This window comes from Phycodurus eques, chromosome 5 (assembly GCF_024500275.1).
Source record: "Phycodurus eques isolate BA_2022a chromosome 5, UOR_Pequ_1.1, whole genome shotgun sequence".
Lineage (NCBI taxonomy): Eukaryota > Metazoa > Chordata > Actinopteri > Syngnathiformes > Syngnathidae > Phycodurus > Phycodurus eques.
Window position 1 is genome coordinate 4,040,001 of NC_084529.1, and position 18,157 is coordinate 4,058,157.

Below are 18,157 nucleotides of genomic sequence, written 5' to 3' on the forward strand. Positions count from 1 at the left end.
TTCAACTGTTTTTCAGTCAAATGGGCAACTTTTTAATTCCACTGGCATTTAGGGGCACAGAGGTCGTCCTGTTGAACGACTGGAAAAATGTCTCCCCTGGTCCAACTACCTGATTACTGCTTATAGCCTATTATTGATATCTTGCACCATTTGGTCCAGAAAAATGGTACAAAGCTCGGAAACTCATTGTTTAGTTTTCTCAAATAGGACCCTTTCTCTGCCGTCCGTTGAATCCTACTCAAACTTGATGAGGAGGGGAGACTTTACCGAAGACCCCCTCATAATGCGATCCATCCGTTTGTTTTCTATACGGCTTATCCTCACTGGCGTCGGAGCCTATGCCGGCTGTTTTCGGGCGAGAGGCGGCGTACACCCTGAACTGGTTGGCGGCCAATCGCCAGGGCGCAGAGAAACAAACAACCACTCGCATTCATAATACCAACGCTAATTAAATCACTACAATGTCGTGTTGTAATGTTGTTTTGACCCGACTGATTAGAAGACATGACGAGCAAGTCATTGAAATAAACTCATTGCTCCATCTTGTGATTGGATCAGTGATAGTTTACCTTTTTTTTTTTTTTTTTTTTTTTTTCCCCTAATCAATTAGATGTCATTTTATGGATTGTCACGGGGGGGGAGGAAAAAAAGGGCATCATTCTGCAAAGTTTTGTCATCTTTTGGGGCTCTGACTTTCAAACAAGTAAAACATTCACCCACACAAAGGGGATCGATATTTACATTTGAAATGGAAACCTGCCCATTTTTTTAAACAGAGTCGATCACAGACAGAATGCTAAAACAATATTTATTTCAGTAAGAGGATGCGCGTATTCAATGCGCGATTACATATATATAGCATTTGGGATCACTGGTATTTACACAACAGGTGTGGCGAGCTATTTACTTGCATTGAAGTGAGTTAAGTGCTTCGCTTACTAGTCATGGGAAATGTATACTAGCGTGTGTGTGTTTGAGGGGGGAACACACACCACTTCAAACCTGGGTTTATAAAAAAAATAAAAATAATAATAATAATGGCAGATTCATCACACATCACAGGTTTTCTGCGAACGCGACTAAAGCAGACAATGAAGGGGATTTTAGGGCTGAATCCCTAAAGATGGTGGAAAACTGGATACGATACTGTTCTGCATGAAAATATGGGGAGTAAAATGGGGGCAAAAAGCATTCCGATCCGAACCGATACGAAAACTCCGGGAGCACCGAGGTGAAACCTGGGAGTGCAGGGACGACGCGTCGACATCCGGATCCTAAAGTACGGCCGATTCTCGGAATGTGTCGATCCACCTGTTAAGCGCAAATTCGAGTCAGTATAACGTGCGTGCTCACCTCGTACAGCCGCTGCGAGTTACCGATGTCGTCGTTTACCTCTGGGCCGTTTGGACGTCGTCGGCTTTGAAATTGTAGTACGGGGTGTTTTTGTGGTAAAGCTTGAACTGTAACCTTTGCGACGAGTCGACTTTTAGGACGAAACCTAAAAGCGGTTGACTCTCCGAGGCGGCGACATCCTGCATGACGGAAAGGATTGCAACTGTACGTGGGACACCGATCGATTCCTCTCGATGGCTTGGGAAAAACATCGGCTGGATTTACACAGTCAGCGCAAGTGCCTTTTTCGAAATGATCTCCCGAGCTCAGATTTTCACGTATCCCCCCCCCACGATAAACCGAGGTTCACTGCGTATCCGATCCGTGCGTTCTCCCCGCAGTTGCGTTAAAGCGGGTATCCGACATTTGCTGAATTTTCGATTCCGACGTGAAGCTTATCCGTTTCCGTGCAATTTTTGACGCATATATCCCAAACGGTGCGAATTGTGTCACTTGAGCCGCAAAGTGTAAAACCGGGCCAGAACATCGGCGGAGTGTCGCCCACCTCGCTGGCAGCGTAGGTGTACAGAACCTTATCTTTGATCACAAACCACAAGCGCTTCCCCTGCTTCTTTTTGCCCTTGGACCGCTGCAAATAGCCGCTCATGGAGGAGTTGCCCGTGCCGGCGGACACCTGACGAAGCCAAACGCATCGCGGTGAGAGATGCGTCCGTCGAAGATAGCGTCTCGACGACAAAGCCGGCGCTCACCTCTTTGAGCGCCGCCGGTATCCGCCTGTGTTTACGAGAGAACGCAAAGGAGGCTTTGGGAGACGCCGCTCCAGAGAGATCCTCTTCGCCTGCGTTGCACGAACGAGAGCCGTCACGGTGAATTCGGGGTTCGAAGCGGTGAGGAACCGTACCTTTCTGCTCCCGCAGCGCCATGTGACACTGGTCGCACACTCTCGCCAACTGGTTCTTGAGGTACTCGAGGCTTTGCTTGTTGGAGGAACAGGATTGGCACACCACCTATTGGCACCCAAAAACGGCACACTTATTCCCAACCTCGATTCGGGCAATCTCCCTGGCACAGCAAGCAAACAAAAAGTACTGAACGAAGTGGCGAAAACGATTCTCGTTTGTGCGCGACTATCCTATCGGCGCTACACGCGCGTTGGTATCATTTGTCGAAGCGCCTCGCCTTGCCGCAGGCTCGACAGTGGTGCCGCCTCCACGTCAGGGTGAACTCGCAGGTGCAGACCATACACATGGTGGCGCGTGGGTCCGGGATCCATATCGGCGCCTTGGCGCCCAAAGAAGCGCCGTCGCTCAGTTGGACCTGAAGATTGAATTTGCGGAAAACGCAGCGATGAGCGCCGAGGTTTCGTGACAACCGCCGACGAGCCGGCCTTTTCGCTCGGTGCACCGAGCGGCGTCGTCTTTTGCGTCACCTCGTCGAAGGACTTTCCAGATATGAACGTGATCTTTTTCTTGGTGTAATCGCCGATGGCTGTGGAAATGGCCTCGAGCCACTCGTCTCTCTCCGACGCCGAACTGCAGAGAAGGAGGAGGGGGGGGGGGGGGGGGGGGGGGGGGGGAAAGTGGTTGTTTAAATAATGTTGTTAAAATAAACATTCCTTGACAAGTTTCATTCCCTCTGTAGTGAACTCGTCCAAAAAGTGCAATTGATTACCTTGCGGAGAGAATGAAGGAGCGCTCCACGCTCTCGATGGTAAACTCGTTCTGGTGGGCCTCTTGGCTCGGTTTGCTCACCTAACACGGTTTACATCATCATCATCATCATCATCATCATCGTCGTCGTCGGGGGGAAAGTCGAGGCGTTCTCACCTTCATCCCCGCCAGAGACAACATGTTTTTACACTTGTACTGGCCCGACTGAACGGGAGTGGCGTACAGCAGCGTGTCGTTGAACTGGAGGAGAAAACGACAAGATTTTGCCTACAATCGCTTGAACGACTCCTCCCTCTTCCTCTTCGCGGCATTATGTCGCCTCGAGATTGAAAGTCTGGATGGTTTTTTTTTTTTTTCCCGGTTAGCGACATTTGATCGAGCCCGTGTTGTTCAAAATGGGATGGCTGAAAATGTGTTTCGGCCTTATACGGATCACGTTTAAGATACAAAACAAAACCACGTTAGGTGTACCAGGAAGAACATTCTGGGCTGCATGACTTTCCTGGACAGCTTGTTGAGGAGGCCCTCCTTCAGGAATGTCTGGCACAAAAGAAAAGTCACATGATTCCAATCACATTTGCGGCCATTTTCTTTTTGTATTTTTTTTGGGTCACGAGCGCGGTCGAAGCGGCTTTACCCGGCCGGGCCGGACGATCTCGTGACGGCCGTTCAGGCTGCACTGCACCTGAATCAGCTTCTGGAAGTTGTCCTTTGCGTGGGAACCAAACACAAGACTTCACAACCACCATCTTTCAACTGGCATCAGTTCTCCCGTACAGCGGCGCCTTGAGATGCGACTGTGATTCGTTCCGCCGCCGTACTTGGAATTCAAAACAGATTTCCGCATTGAAATGAACGGAGACGCCGTCAATCCGTTTCCGCCTCCCGAAAAACAAACCAAAAAACATACAAAAATTGTGTCACGTGTTTTATAATAAGTCAAATAACACTCTATACTTTATAAAAACATATATTCGCAGTGTGGCGCTCATAAATGCACCTATTTGCCAATTTTGGGGCGTGAACCTATCGCCCACTGATTCGCCTTATTTTTGACCCAATTCCCCAATTATTCACCTTTGTTTGATTCGATTCCCTGCTAATGTGCCTCGGGGTGTTCTTTCAGTTTTTTTGTTTTGTTTAGTTTTTCTTCCCATGTGAATTTTAAGGGATCATTCATTATTTGACAATTCTCTTTCCCTAGCGCCGCGATTACAGGAGGTCCACTGGAAAAACACGATTCAATAGAACAGTTTGTGCATCACGATCCATTCATTGCGGCTCCTTCTGGTGTGCGCAAGGTAGCCACCGGGGGGCGGTGTAACAGAGTCACGCAGACACAAACAAAGACAATTTGCACAACTACTGTAAGTGACTCAGTGAGCGGGCACTAATATTCGTCATTCTTCACAGAGGATCAAGAATCGAGTGGGGAACTCTGCCAAATCGGCTGATGATTGCATTGAATTAAAAAAAAGAAAAGAAATGTTCACCCAAAAATCTTGAATAAGTGGGGATAAAACACCAATGGGCATTTTTGGAGTTTGTTCCCCATAAAAAAAACAAAAAGTAAAAAACAAAAAGTCTTTTTATTTGTTTTACATTGGGGGGAAAATGAAAGGAAATCAGCGGATAAGTGAATTGCGAATATGCGGGGGTCCACTGTCTACGACTGCGTGTCGTGTTATATCGCGTGCCTGCATGTGCGCCACTGTTTGCGCTCAAATAGCATTTTTCATACGTAACCCCACCACATGGATGAAATGTGTGTTTTTTTTTTTTTTTTGAAGCGGCTGCCGAACCGCTGCTTGCCGGGGAGCCTCAAGGCGCCGCTGTATTTGCGCGAGATTGGTCCAACCCGCAATGGCCTCTTACCCCTTGCTTCATGATGTCGTTGGCGTGATTCGCAACCTCTTTAACAACAGCAAGAGCAGCTGAACGGAGCGAAAACGTCCGCGTTACGTGTTGCACATTCCGTCTGTCAAGTGACTTTTTTGTTTACCTTGCGTGTCCTTGTAGTCGGCCGAGTCTTTGGACAGATTTTTCAAATAGTCTGGAAAGAACAAACAAACGGCACCGCCGTCTGGGTCAACAAGCAAAAAAAAAAAAAAAAAAAAATCCTATTACACTATAAAGAGTCGAATCTATTGAGTCACAATTGGGAATTCCATCAAAGGTTTTGGGGACGAATATTCTCTTTAAGTGGGGCAAAACTTCAGAGGAGACCACTTTGTTCAGGTTTAGCTTTTTCTTTGGCTTTTTTGTTTTTGTTTTTGTTTTTTTGCCTCGACAGACACGAAAGGGAAGCTGAGTGCCAATGCTGAGCCATGCAAGGGCGCTTTACAGTTTGCGGGATGTAAGTGGCGAGAGGCGCGCTTGGTGGAGTCACCTCTGAGCAGGAGCTGGTACTGAGGAATTCTTTGGACGGGCTTGAGGAGGTAGTGCTTCAGAGCCAAGCTGGCGCAACGCGGGCTGGCCTGGGGCGAAGGAGGGCACAAGCAACACATTACAAACAAAAAAAAAGATCAACGCAAACGGCAAAAAAATAAAGAAATCACAGCAGCTTTTGGATCCTCGGACATTCACGGGGTCACATTAAGTTCGGCTTTAAAGGTTAAAAGTGCATCGAAGTCTCGGTTGGTCAAATGAAAGTTCGCCCCAAAGACAAATATAAACGAGGACGGGAATCGGAGTGACCGAATTGGTATCAATTGCCGTCCCGAGTATTGTATTTGAACGCCACGTTAACATGCGGAAGAGAAACACGCCAGCCGGCTCCCGTGACCTCGAATTGTCGCACGACGGCACCGAAGGCCGCGTTCTTCTTGCTGTGCTCTTCCAGTAGAGCCGCATTCTTGTCGAACTCCCGGATGTATGTGGAGTACATCTTCAGATAGGGACCTTTCTTCAGGAAGATGTCGGCCACCTGCTCGTTTTCATCCCTGTTGGCGCACGAAGACAAAAAAAAAAAAAAAAAAAAAAAAAAAAAAAAAACACGTTTCAGCAAGCGCGCGTGTACAAAACGACAGCTGGAGTAGAAAAGGAAAAAGATAACAAGAAATGCACATGGTAGATGAATATTTCTTGACAGTATCTCTCTGGACATTTACTTTCATCAAGCTTTTGATAATAAAAAGAGAGATGCCAGCCGAGAGACTCTCTGGTCTCTCCAGCGTGTCCTGGGTCCGACAGGACTCCTCCTTCAGCTTGACGGCATCCCCCGCGCCCGTTGGTGGACACCAACGGGCGCGGGGATCGCCGCCACGACAGGCACCGACCGCCTTACGGCCGCAGCTGCGGTCGGCCGCCTCGGCAACGGAGGCGCGGGACACGGTCCGCTCGGACTCGATGTCCCCCCCCGGAGGTGGAAGTTGAAACTCCTTCTGACAGGGGGGATCCTGAGCTGTCGTGGAGCACTTACAGCGTTCAATTCAAACCTGACGCGGGCAAACAAAAGTGAGCGTTATTATCTTTGAAGGAAGTAAGTCTGCAACGGTGAGCCAGCTGTTGTACTAGATCTCCTATATCTTTTCTTGTTTGTTTTCCAGAACATGTTTTGCAAACGACAGTTTAAAGGGAACGGACCTTCATTACAGTGCCCAGGACGTTTAAGATTCTCCCTTAGGATTGCTAGCAAACCGCCGCCAATACAACAAGACACACTATTGAGTCACCGTTTTTTTTTTCCAAGCGCCAGCACGAGTCGGCGGATGCCGGAATACCGCCGGACTGATAAACTGGCAGCGTCACACGCCAGCCTCTTGGTCCGGAAGTTGTCATTTCCTGATGTTGAGTTTAGCAGCGCTGGATTGTTTTGGTTAGAACAGATGACATCTTCAAAAGTTTGGTGCGAGAACTTTTGACCTCCGCCGGAGAGCATTTGCGCTCGTTTTGGGCCGTAGGTGTTGATCGGTACCAGTGGCGACCGCTCGCTGAAGTTATGTTTGTTTCTTCCCAACAGTCCATTCTCTTCATTTTGTAGTTTTTCTCGCGGTGGCAGTGCTCGTGCTACATGCTTGCGGATGTTAACATTTTTTGCTCCAATTAGATTTCAGCCTGTGTTGCCACGGCAATCTAATCTGCCAAGGGCCTTCAGAATCAGTAGTGAGGACCCATTAAACTGTTTCCTCAATCAATCACATATCATGCAGTACTGCAACCACACAAATGCCGTCACATCGTGTTTTTGTCAAAACATCGGCGGCGACGCGATCGAGGTCGGCCCGGCGACGCCGAGCACAGCCCTGCCGCCGATCAATGGAGAACACTCGGAGAAGCGCACGCTACCATTCGGCCAGTCGATTGTGCAGCTCTTGCAGCAAATCCCGGTTGAGTTCGTAGAGTTGCGGGAGGTAGTACAAGATCCGGTCGAGCAGACGCTCCTCGATCACGGGTTTGCCGTTTTGACGAGAGGCTTCGGCCACGGCGTCGCGGAAGTCCTGCGGTCCGCATGATCACAACAAAACAACAACAGTGCCCCATTGTCAAATATGACATCATATCACCGTCACGTTCGCCTGACAGAAAAAAAAAAATGGGCAAAATATTGATGAGATTAAAACAAATGTGAATGCATGACTGAATCGGGACGCCTGCGGGGAAATTCCCACACGAAATCAAAAGAAAGATGGCCGCTACGTGTGCGCTCGCTAATCTAATGAGACCCGAGCGAACCTGACCGACGGACAAGTTTTACCGTGAACTCCCGATTTTTTGACATTTGTGCAAATGACGGCGAGTCCTCGAGCAACGGAGAGCAGTTTGCAATGAGTAAAAGAGCGATCATCTGGAACGCTGTCAATTGTGCCAATGGCGCAGAGACTTCACAAGCACGAGTGGCCAGTATTGGTCAACGACAGATAATGTTGTGTATGTACGTGTATGTTCATTTGTCGCTAAATAACGCAACCGTGAACATTTTGGTCAAGCCGATGACTTTGTGTTCCGAGCACAGCGCTCACGTGAGCGTTCGCCATCACGGGAAGTGGCCTGCGCGCCGTGCGGACGCGGAGCCTGAACAAACAGCGCGGGGTGGGGGGGGTGGGGGGGGCTCGGTCTAACTGTGTGTCATCAGCGGACTCCGTTCCGCCGCCGACTTCCCGTCTGCGGGCCGCACTGACGTCTGCTCATATGACCGTCTTTTTATGAACACAGAAGAGGAGCATAATATTTGAGGAGAGGAAATGAAAGACGGGAGCTTATGTTTTATGCAACTTTGAACTGGCCCAGTGTAGTTTTGATGACTACAACAACCTCTGACCCCGAGATGGTTTTGTGTGAATTCCGTTGAAATAAAGTGAAGCTGCCGTTACCGAGTAACGAAAACCTCAACAGTATTCGTAGCAAATTGCAGTAATTTTTCCCTGTTAGATGTAATCAATACTACGTGGCACTTTATGATATATTTAAACTGATATGAGTACATTTCAGCCGTTATCTCCAGTTACACTTCGGCTCGTGAGACTGAAAGTCGTATTCTACTCTCAAACTTTTCATGACATAATCATGGGTTATTTAATGGCCGATTTACGCTACATGAAAAAAAAGTACAGACTGGGAAATGCACTTGACTCATTCGCTGCCAAAGACGTTTCTAAAAATGCTTCCCGAAAGAGCAATCATTCAGGACGTTTTTAAGCCAGCGCAATGTAGTCCGACGACAGCCAATCGGCCGCGTTCACATTCACACCCTACTATTATGTTTTAATTCAATTGTTTGTTCGGTCAGGTGTGGAGACGGTAATTGAACCGAATCAAAAGGTGGTCACAGTAGGTTCCAAAACAAACGCTGACGCAATTTTATCGCGGTGAGAAAGTAATTAGTCCCTAAGGTTCATTACATTTGCATTCCATGCTTTGCGCAAGTCCAAGTTGACATGTCATTGTCAAGATCATAAACTACCTCTGCAGAAAACTGCGAGGAATGTGAGCCCTGTGGGCGAGAAGAACCGGGTTAGCCGCACCCTGTCACGGGTGTGGGAGGAGAGCCGGGTTAGCCGCACCCTCTTGCGTGTGTGTGTGTGTTAGCCACACCCTCTTGCGTGCGCGTGAGCAGAGCCGGGTTAGCCACAGCCTCTCACATGTGTGCAAGGAGAGCCGGGTTAGCCGCACCCTCTCGCGTGTGCATGAGGAGAGCCGGTTTAGCCACACCCTCTTGCGGTGGGTGTGTGCACGTGTGTGTGCGCGTACGTGTTTGTGCACCACTGGACAACACGATCAAATCACAAAAATGCCACATAGCCATCCAGCGTTCCTCTTTCGATGCGTCGGTTTCACCCAAAACGCCGGGGCTTTCCGTGCAAAGCAATATATCGAGTAAAACAGCGACTTTAACTTTTGTGACACCTCAAACAACAGCAAAAAAGGCTTTTGATAGCAAAATCGTAATTTAATTTCAGATATACAACTAAGAGAGGCGCCGTAAGGGACCCGGACTCACCGCGTGGCTCGTGTTGAACGTCAGTGGCTTTTTGACATGACATGAATATTCTCATTCATCCAGCTCATTTCATTCGAACAACATTGAATCAGTTGAGTGTCTGGGCGTGAACTGTGGCCTACAGCAGCTCCTTGTGAGTGTTCTCATTTTGTATTATTGTGTGACAGTTTTTTCCACTTCAATAAATGGCAGAAGATCATCGGCGACTGTGGCTCTCCTTGCCCACATGCGAGGGCATCACATTAACATACTTGCCCAATTTGTATTTGTTTTCCACTTCACTTTAGCGGGGCAGGTTGGAGCACTGTTATCTTCAAGATGAGCAAAATGGAAGCAAGTCACATAGATGAATTAAAGTGCTAAATCGGAGAAAAAAATTGACTTTTGAATTGCTGCTATACAAATGTTTGCGTCTCTGGAGTGCCTGCACGTACATCAAGTGTGGAATTAACCAACCGGGTCAATCTTTGATCTGCCTAATTCCGAATATGTGTCTGCACTTTGGCCTCGCCGTTACGTCGCAATACAGAAAATACGGTTACATTCGCCAGTGGCGATTTGGCACAGGCGCCTTCCGGTTGGAGTCTGGACGCAAAGGGCTGACACACGCGACACCAAAAGGCAAAAGGTCACGTAGAGTACTCACGACGTGAAGCAGCTTCAGGACATCAACGAACCTAAGAAGCAACCATAAAAGCAAACTGTTAGCGTGTGAGTGGGAAACCAAAACAAAACAAAAACAAAAAAATGGGTTACTCATCACGATTGACATCATTGACGTGTGAACGGCGTCTTCGGCGTCTTACACTTTCTCAGAGGTCATAATCTCAGTGGCGATGTGATGGGTCTTGGTCTTTCGGGGGCCACTTTGCGTCTATCACGAGAGGGGGGAAAAAAAAAAAAAAAAAAAGGATTTGTTTGTCAAAAATGAAGATGATGATGAAGATGAAGCATTAAAAAAAAAAAAAAACAACCGGTCATCTGAGCTTTTCACTAAAGTCGTAATAGATTTTTTTTTTTCGTCTTTGCTTACAGAAAAATCCAACAACAATGGCACTGGTCAAAACAGATATACCTTTTTTTTAATATCTATATATATTTTGTGTTATAATTGCATAACATCTATGCTAATTTCCACGATCCAACTCCAATCCAATGCAACTTGTTTTATAAGGCGTTTTAAGAACAACACAGCTGACCGGAGCGCTCATCGCAACATAACGTAGACCAAGAAAATAAAAACAAAACTGCCTAGCCTCATGCTGACAAACAATGCAAAACGCCACAGACGGGCTATCCGACAGCATCGGTGTCCCTGCGTTGTTGCCGTTCAAGCAACGGCTATTTGAACACAAACGCCGTATCAATACATGTATACAGACAACAACAAGTCTCACGGGCATATATTCTTTATCCTCTGCAAAAAATACGCGGGTGCTGAAGCGCGAGTATGCGGGGGTGCACTGTCATGGCACCGCACGCATTCAACGGGGAAAGATGATTTTGAGTGGAGAGCGTGGTCACGCAACCAACGGGATTTGCATATGAAGGCACCGCTGCCACTTTGTTTTGCTCACCGCATTTTCCTCGGACTGCTCGGGGTCGCCTTGACTTGAGACCGAGCTGTCGTCTCCGTCGTCGTCGTCGTCGTCGTCCGAGAAAGGCAGCGTGAAGTCGTCGTCCGACCCGCCATCGTCCACGTCTTCGTCCGCAGAACTTCTGCCAGCAAACCACACACACACAAAAAAAAAAAGTCAGGAGGATATTGAGGATAATAAAGTTCAGTTGTATCGAGCTATATTTGGATAACAGGGGGAAAAAAATCGTTTTTTAACACCTATCTTTAAAAAAAAAAAAAATTCAATACTTGCATCATTGTATTTATTTTTAACAATGACAATAAATCTCTATTCTATTCTATTATTTTCTTGTCTATCCTATTCATCTTTCTTTCTTTGAAATGAATGGAAATATCATTAATACATTTTAGTCTCCCCTCCAAAAAGACAAAATGCATTTTTGTTTTTTAATGAAAAAAAACACATACAAAATGTACATTCTGAAAGTGAGAGTAACAACATAATTAAACAGCGCGCAAAGCATCGAACAGCGTGCGTGTCATGATTTAGTGCTGCAATCCAATTAGTGTGCTGCCCCCCCCCCCCTCCGCCAGGGGGCAGTACTGTCTAATACAGTCGTGCAGACTCAAACGAAGCAGAATGAACTTGTTCGACTACGACTCAGTGGTTTGGTTGTAGACGCGATCAAATACAACTTTTTTTCTTTTTGCACAGTAAAATACATTCAATTGAGAACGATGTCATCCTGCATTTCCCATGATGAAAGCGTGTGATTATTGCACAGGTGTGCCTGGGCTGGGACTAAGGGCAATGAGGCCAGTTTAACAGGGAAGGGCCGTTTCACCACATTTCCTCAATGACAATACGACCTTTTATTCTTCTTTCTGTTCGAAGCAGGCCCGGTAGCTACGCTAACATAAGATAAGCTAAGCTGAGCTGCGAGTGTCAGAGTGTTCAGTTGTACGGCGTAATCCTGCTGGGCTGGGAACGGAGGGTAGCACATTCAAGCATGAATGCAAAGCTTTTGTTTTGTTAGGCGCAGACATTCCTGCGATATAAATCGCTCTCCTTGCCCACTTGCGAGAGCATTACAGTAACTTAAGAGCCAAAGTTGCATTTGTTTGGTACATTCTTGGGGTAGTTCCAGAAATTCGCTTTAATTCTTACGAAATGTGTCCAATTTTGAAATTCCTGGTCCACAATGTGATGTTTATTGGCTTTTGTTTTAGTATGGGGCAGATTGACGCTGCAATTTCAAGTTTTTTGCTCTGAACTCGTTCACTGCCATTGACGGATATAGTCAAAGGCACTGGGAAGTAACCGTTAACTGGGAGGGCTGGCAGCGAGTGACAGAATTCCGGCGTGCGTCATGGAAGTGTAAATGGGGGGTGGGGGGGGAAACCAAAAACTGCATCGAATCGAATAGCTTTCGGAATCAGGCGTCTTCCAAATGCGGCACGAGATCTGATACCCGGTGGAAGCTCACCATGTCCCGACAAGGCTGCAACGTCAGCCAGGAGGTGGCGTTTATTAATTAATTAATTAATGTATTCATTTTTTTAACCCGTCAAATGTCTTGAAACTGTGTGTAATAATTTGTAACAGTGCATTTTTACTTTTGTATTTTTCACCCCGAAAAAAATACTGTTCTGATTGGAAGGCGTGCTCAAAAACATTTCGTTTATCTTCTGACGGTTGATGACTTCATAAATTATGCCAACTTCCATTTCCATTTCCGAAAACGGGAGAAAAATATCATTTGGAACGCAGTGCATACGGTAGGTTTTTCATCGACTGTAATTGTCTACCGGCACATTTGGCTGTGTAAAGCGGGAGGTTATTATAATTTCAAAAGTCCTCATCGGGTACGCCCAGAAAGCATCCACGCCTGAACGGCAAACGTGCCAAACTCCCCAAGCAGGAAACTGCGACCGAAGAGTGTCGACATGCTTGACGAATTAAAGGTTCAATGTTGTGAGCGGGCTGCATTCCGTTCAGTTTTGCAGCTAAACGCCCGAGTCGCCAGTGCTTTCCTGCCTGATTTAACAGAGCAAGGCACCCATACAAAGTGGGTCCTGACAGAGGTCATCTTCACGCAATTTGTTCATTTGTAAAGACGTGCAATCGTTCCGACACTTTCCCAAACTCGTACGTATTCATACCTGAGAAATAACAGCATTTATTTTCGCCGTCTGCTATTGTGTGAATGCGAAACGGCCGCATCATCCTGGCAACAACATCGGGAGGCTCTCTCCAGTGGCGTTAACGGTAAAAAAAAAAAACCTTTAAAAAAAGTACTCTTACGACACCAAGACGCATTTGTCTTTGTTTTCATGGAAAAGGCGAATTAAGCAATCGTAGCAAAATCGAACATATCCAAAAATGTCACGAACATGCTGTAAATCAGGAAACTTCATTTGGGACACCTCACGGTAAAGACATTTTGGCATTAAAAGCTTGAAAATATGACGTCAGAATATGTTTCTGCCAATCGTTGAAATACTCATATCAGTGACATTAATAGAAATTTCAAAAGGAAATTTAGTGGGCCTTGTGTTTGCGGTTCTAATTGAATCAATGTGGAAATGATCCAGGGTAACGAAGGGCGCACAGAGAGCTAGCTTGCGCAGCGGCACAAGGCGGCGCGCTCACTTAGCGCTGTACTTTGCTCGATTGTTTTGAATGATATCTGTGCATCATTTGTTCTTTAAGTTACAGTATATCGCAAACTTAAGTTAGTGATAGACCACGGCGCGTTCCGACTCCTGGCTTTACGACATCGGAACCTTGTCGTAAACTGAGGACCCCGTGTTACCGTTTTGGTTTGATGAGTGGATAAAGAAAACGTGTCAGACAAAAAAAAAAACCCAAAACGCTCACATACCTGTCATAGTCAGCGTTTTTATCCGGGGACAAATACGCCTCTGGCTCCTCATAAATGCCGTCGTCGTCGTACAAACTCTGCCAGGCGGCGCCGGAACCCTCTGAGCCGCCGAAGTAGACGTTCTCGTAGTCTGATATCTCCTCGTAGTAGGAAACGTTCTCATAGTTAACGTCCCGCTCGTCTCCGTCTACGCTTTGTTCCAGTCCGACCAGAGGGCAAGAGAACTCGCCTTCCGCCCCGAGAGCGCTGCGGAGATGCTGCCGTATGTCCTGCTCGCCGGACTGCGGCGTCTGGGATCCTTTAGCCATGAGCTTTGGCAGCATCATGACAGAGAGCTTCTGATCCAGAAGCTTCCTGAAAGAGCTACTCCTTCCTCGGGAGCGGACCAAGTCCGCAACGGAGAAGGACCTGGGTCTCTGTTTGCCCGAGGTTGGCGTTGGGGTGCTGTCAGCTGTCATCTTTACCGGAAGCGAAGGAAGATCTGTCGCGACGGTCTTCTGATTTTTCACATTAGCTCCTGATTTCAGCTCTTCTCCGACTTCAAGAGATTCCGTCTTCTTCATCCACGCCATGGGGCTGTTGTTTCTTCGCGGCTTCTTGGGAACTAGCTTGACTGCTCCGTCGTGGTCGTCTATAACGTCGGAGTGAAAACTGGAATCTGTCCGGTCTTTGTCGGAGGCTTCCTGATCACGCCTTGCGTCTCTCTCGACTTCCACCTCCTCATCCTCCTTGTCGACGGATAGCTCCGTTTCGCAGGTGTTGCTGTCCCAGCCCAGGTCTTCTTCGTCCACGTTGTTTTGGAGCGGTGACGCAGCGGGACTTGTAACGAGATGAGGCTTTTTCCTGGGCGTAGGGGCCGGTCTTCTGGCAGATGACGGCGACGCTCCCTTTCCACCAGCAGTCCAACTGACAGATGAGGAAGCGCCGCCTTTCCCTTCACTTGACACCTTCAACTCTTTCACTTTCCTCCCTTCCTGGATCAGACTCTTCTCCCTCTCCTCCTCCACCTTTTCCTGGCGGGCCAGCCAGGGGTTTTTGGGTCTCTGTGGCACCGGGACAGGGATGGGCTTATTCGGGGTGGCTGGGTGTTGTTTTTGCTCAGAGGGATTTGCGTCTTCCTCTGGATCATGCTCGGCGTCGTCCCGGGTTATCGCATTAGCGTTCGCCTCGCGGCTGACAGTTCTGAAATGAAGCGATCCAACTTGAATCTGAGAACTCGAGGTATTTGAGTTTTTGTTGTGGTTCTTGTCTGAAGCAGATGAAGTCTCTTGGGGAGGTTGGTGGTTTTCGAGATGACCATTTGCAGTTGACGCATGTGTGACTTCTCTTTTTGCATTGTCAGTCTTTCTCTCTGGAGATGTGGTCTTTCCATTGTCCTCGGCTTTGACCTCGTCCAAAGCCTTGAAGTCTTCCTCGGTTTTGTTCATGTGACTGTCACGGATGCACCGGCAGTTTTTCTGGCTACACAGACAAATGGGAATAATGTAATCCCAGTTTGGCTTTTTGTTGTCACGCTGTATTCCATTTTGGGTGTTCAGGAGGCCAACCATCTGTGGGGATTTGCCGACGGTAGTCGCCCGCAGCTTTGAAGCGCCTGGTTTGGAGTTTAGCTTGGAGGGGTTGGGTTTGGGTGCCAGCATCGGTTTCATCTTCCGTAAGGAGCCGGGAGACTGGTGCGACAGGGCATTTTTTCTGGGCGCCAAGGGAGACGGCACCCCCGGCTGGAGCTGGGATAGCTTGGGTTTCGGGGCCAGAGGTGGCTTGTGCATGCCTGAGGAGACACAGAATGCGATTAACAAATGCTGTCCAGCGCCCTAAAGGTTGCAACATTTGGAACTCAACCCAAATTTGGGGGGAAAAGATGTCTCTCAAGTTGCAGAAAACCTTGAAGGACAAAGCGTATCCTTGAGATGCCAAATGAAGGATTCATTTTACTATTCATTTTTTAGTAATGAGCAGCAGAATGTGGCTTGGTTTTACAATAAAAACAGTTTTCTGACCAAAAAGTGGAGGAAAAAAAAGCATGTCAAGCGGAACAGTGACTTTGATGCTACGTTTCTCCCCTTGAGCAGACTGAGTCCATGCCTAATCTGTATCTTCTACTCAAAAACTGTGCTGATCTCAAATCCAAAGCGATGCAACTCCGCCGTCGCCAGGCATCTGTTCGTCATTAAAGTGCTTCCAAACCTGAATTTCACAGACCAGCTGAGCGAGACCCTCTTCGGCGCCTACCCATTGTAAAATGCACTTAAGTAAATACACACTGTAAATACATCCGTGGTTCATTAACGTTAATGAATATAAACATCCACGAGTGAATGAGTTCGATTTATTTTTAACACTTAAAAAAGGTTGTTAAGAATGTTAAAATGGTACTTAAAAAAAAAAAAAAAAAGCAGAGTCTGACAGTTCAAGGTTTTATGACCGGGATGGTTTGATCCAGGTCTGGATTATTTTGATCACAATAGGTAAACATTTAAATGGAAGGGATTGCGGCGGATCGTGGAGATTCCACTTTAAAATCAAATCCGACACGAGAACCAGAAAATCCAAATCGTGTGCTGAATCCATTTTCAGATGGATGCCAGATGTTGCCCCGGTGGGTGGGGGGGCTGCGAACACTCTTTTAAGTCTTAAAAGCTGCTTTGCAATCACTGATCCTGACCTAAAGTAGAAAATTCTCCTTGCGGGGGGTTCAAATATTTGTACCACACCACGCTCAGTAATCCAGCTAATGGTCGATGTCGGCAGACTGATGATGATGATGAGGAAGAGGAGGAGGATTTGGGGTTAGGGTGGGGGTGGGTGCCGGTGGTCCAGGGAATCGGGAAGGAAGTCATGCAAACTGGTACAACTAGTAAAACTAGTGGACCCAACACCCGAAAGGTTAGAAAAAAAACAAAAAACTTTCTTGTCCTCTTTAAGCAGTCAGTAAATAACAAACAATGGTTGAAAGTGGTGTGTTTTTTTAATTTTTTTTTTTTTACATAAGACGAGATGGGGAGCGACCGATCGCTTTAGCGCGGAAGTTCACAAACCTTTTGGGCAAAAAGAAACCAACCCATTGTAACTTCTATTCCTTTCTTCAAAAACAGGACAAATTGACAGTGCAGAAAATGCACATAGTTGTTGATTCATCAATTCATTGTAGCACCGCTAAAATGTATTGTTAAGAGGTGATTTGGTGAAAAAGCAAATGCTTGTAATAACTTAACAGGGGAAAAAAATTACAATCTTTGTGCGTCACGTCACAGGGAAACTCTCTAAAATCACATCAGCATCATTTTACATATATACAATTGTCCCCGCATTTGATGAATGTACATTTTTAACAACTGACTGAATTTGAAATCAGAAAAAAAAATGGAAAATGATAACCAAATATTATTCAATTTACGTGAAGAGCTTTGATGAAAAAGAAAATGCTGGTAACAGCTGTTAAAAGGGTTGATTTTTTTTTTTTTTTAATGATTATTTGTACAGATGTTCTGCCAAAATGAAAGCACCAAATCCATTTCGCAAGAAACATGAAGTAGTAGACACACTTGATTTGCTTCACTGGTCCACAAAAAAAGAAAAAGATCTGGTGAAACAGATTGAGCCCCCGGGCCTTGAGTTTGCCATCGGTGACCGGTTTCAACTTATTATTATTATTATTTTTTTTTGGGCAATGAATCGAGAAATAAATGGTGAACACGTCCCGTTCGGTCAATCCCAAGACGTTTTTGCGTGACAAAAGTAAACAACGTGCTGATTTCTTTCGTTCTCGCTTACCCGACTTCATACTCGCGTCAGCCCGTCGACTTTTCGGTGGGGAAACGTCATTCTTCAAGCTTCCAAATCGTCACGTCAACGAAGGTTATCCACGGTGGCTCTGGTAATAATAATAATAATAATAATAATAATAATAATGATGATAATAATAAAATGGAGCCCCACGGCAGCTTCGAGTGCGACCGAGTGCGTGGATTTACTTTCAGCTTCCGACCTGTAGGGACACTGACAATCCGTAGGGGGGCGCCACAAAGCACCAAACCATTGAACTGGCTCATTCTTGCTTGGCTATTGGGTGAATTTTCAGGGAGAAAAGGGACTATTTCAGAAAAAATTACAAATACAAAAAATAAAATCTCCCCAAAAATATTTGGGAAATGTATGAGTTGATAATTAATTCTAACAGGGTGGAAATGTTTCTTTCGAATTAGCCTTTGCTCTTGTGAAAGAAGTTTGT

At 46.5% G+C, this 18,157-nt stretch overlaps 1 protein-coding gene across 3 annotated transcripts; it reads right to left on the reverse strand.

Annotated features, from left to right (window-relative positions):
* Nucleotides 1-599: 599 nt before the first annotated feature.
* Nucleotides 600-17,905, reverse strand: LOC133402833 (FYVE, RhoGEF and PH domain-containing protein 6-like). 3 transcript variants are annotated; one of them, XM_061677018.1, is made up of 21 exons: nucleotides 17,701-17,905; nucleotides 13,927-15,697; nucleotides 11,040-11,181; nucleotides 10,269-10,336; nucleotides 10,109-10,139; nucleotides 7,311-7,462; nucleotides 5,809-5,965; nucleotides 5,413-5,500; nucleotides 5,026-5,076; nucleotides 4,899-4,957; nucleotides 3,661-3,732; nucleotides 3,495-3,563; nucleotides 3,180-3,263; nucleotides 3,025-3,104; nucleotides 2,783-2,885; nucleotides 2,533-2,670; nucleotides 2,255-2,360; nucleotides 2,103-2,191; nucleotides 1,898-2,026; nucleotides 1,393-1,532; nucleotides 600-1,311 (listed from the first exon to the last, which is right to left on the reverse strand). In XM_061677018.1, the coding sequence occupies exons 1-21, from the start codon at nucleotides 17,708-17,710 to the stop codon at nucleotides 1,275-1,277; spliced, it is 3,576 nt and encodes a 1,191-aa protein (XP_061533002.1). In that variant the 5' UTR covers nucleotides 17,711-17,905; the 3' UTR covers nucleotides 600-1,274. The 3 variants fall into 3 exon arrangements, with proteins under 3 accessions (XP_061533002.1, XP_061533001.1, XP_061533003.1); XM_061677017.1 differs by having other exon boundaries at nucleotides 2,103-2,360; XM_061677019.1 differs by lacking the exon at nucleotides 600-1,311 and having other exon boundaries at nucleotides 1,408-1,555.
* Nucleotides 17,906-18,157: the final 252 nt, after the last annotated feature.

Bases quoted from the DNA above. Each gene is read 5' to 3' on its own strand.
- LOC133402833 (XM_061677017.1), bottom strand. The intron at 7,463-10,108 runs GTGAGTACTCTA...TGCGGACCGCAG, and splicing joins TCCTGAAGCTGCTTCACGTC to GACTTCCGCGACGCCGTGGC. The intron at 2,671-2,782 runs GTGACGCAAAAG...TTCAATCTTCAG, and splicing joins CTGGAAAGTCCTTCGACGAG to GTCCAACTGAGCGACGGCGC.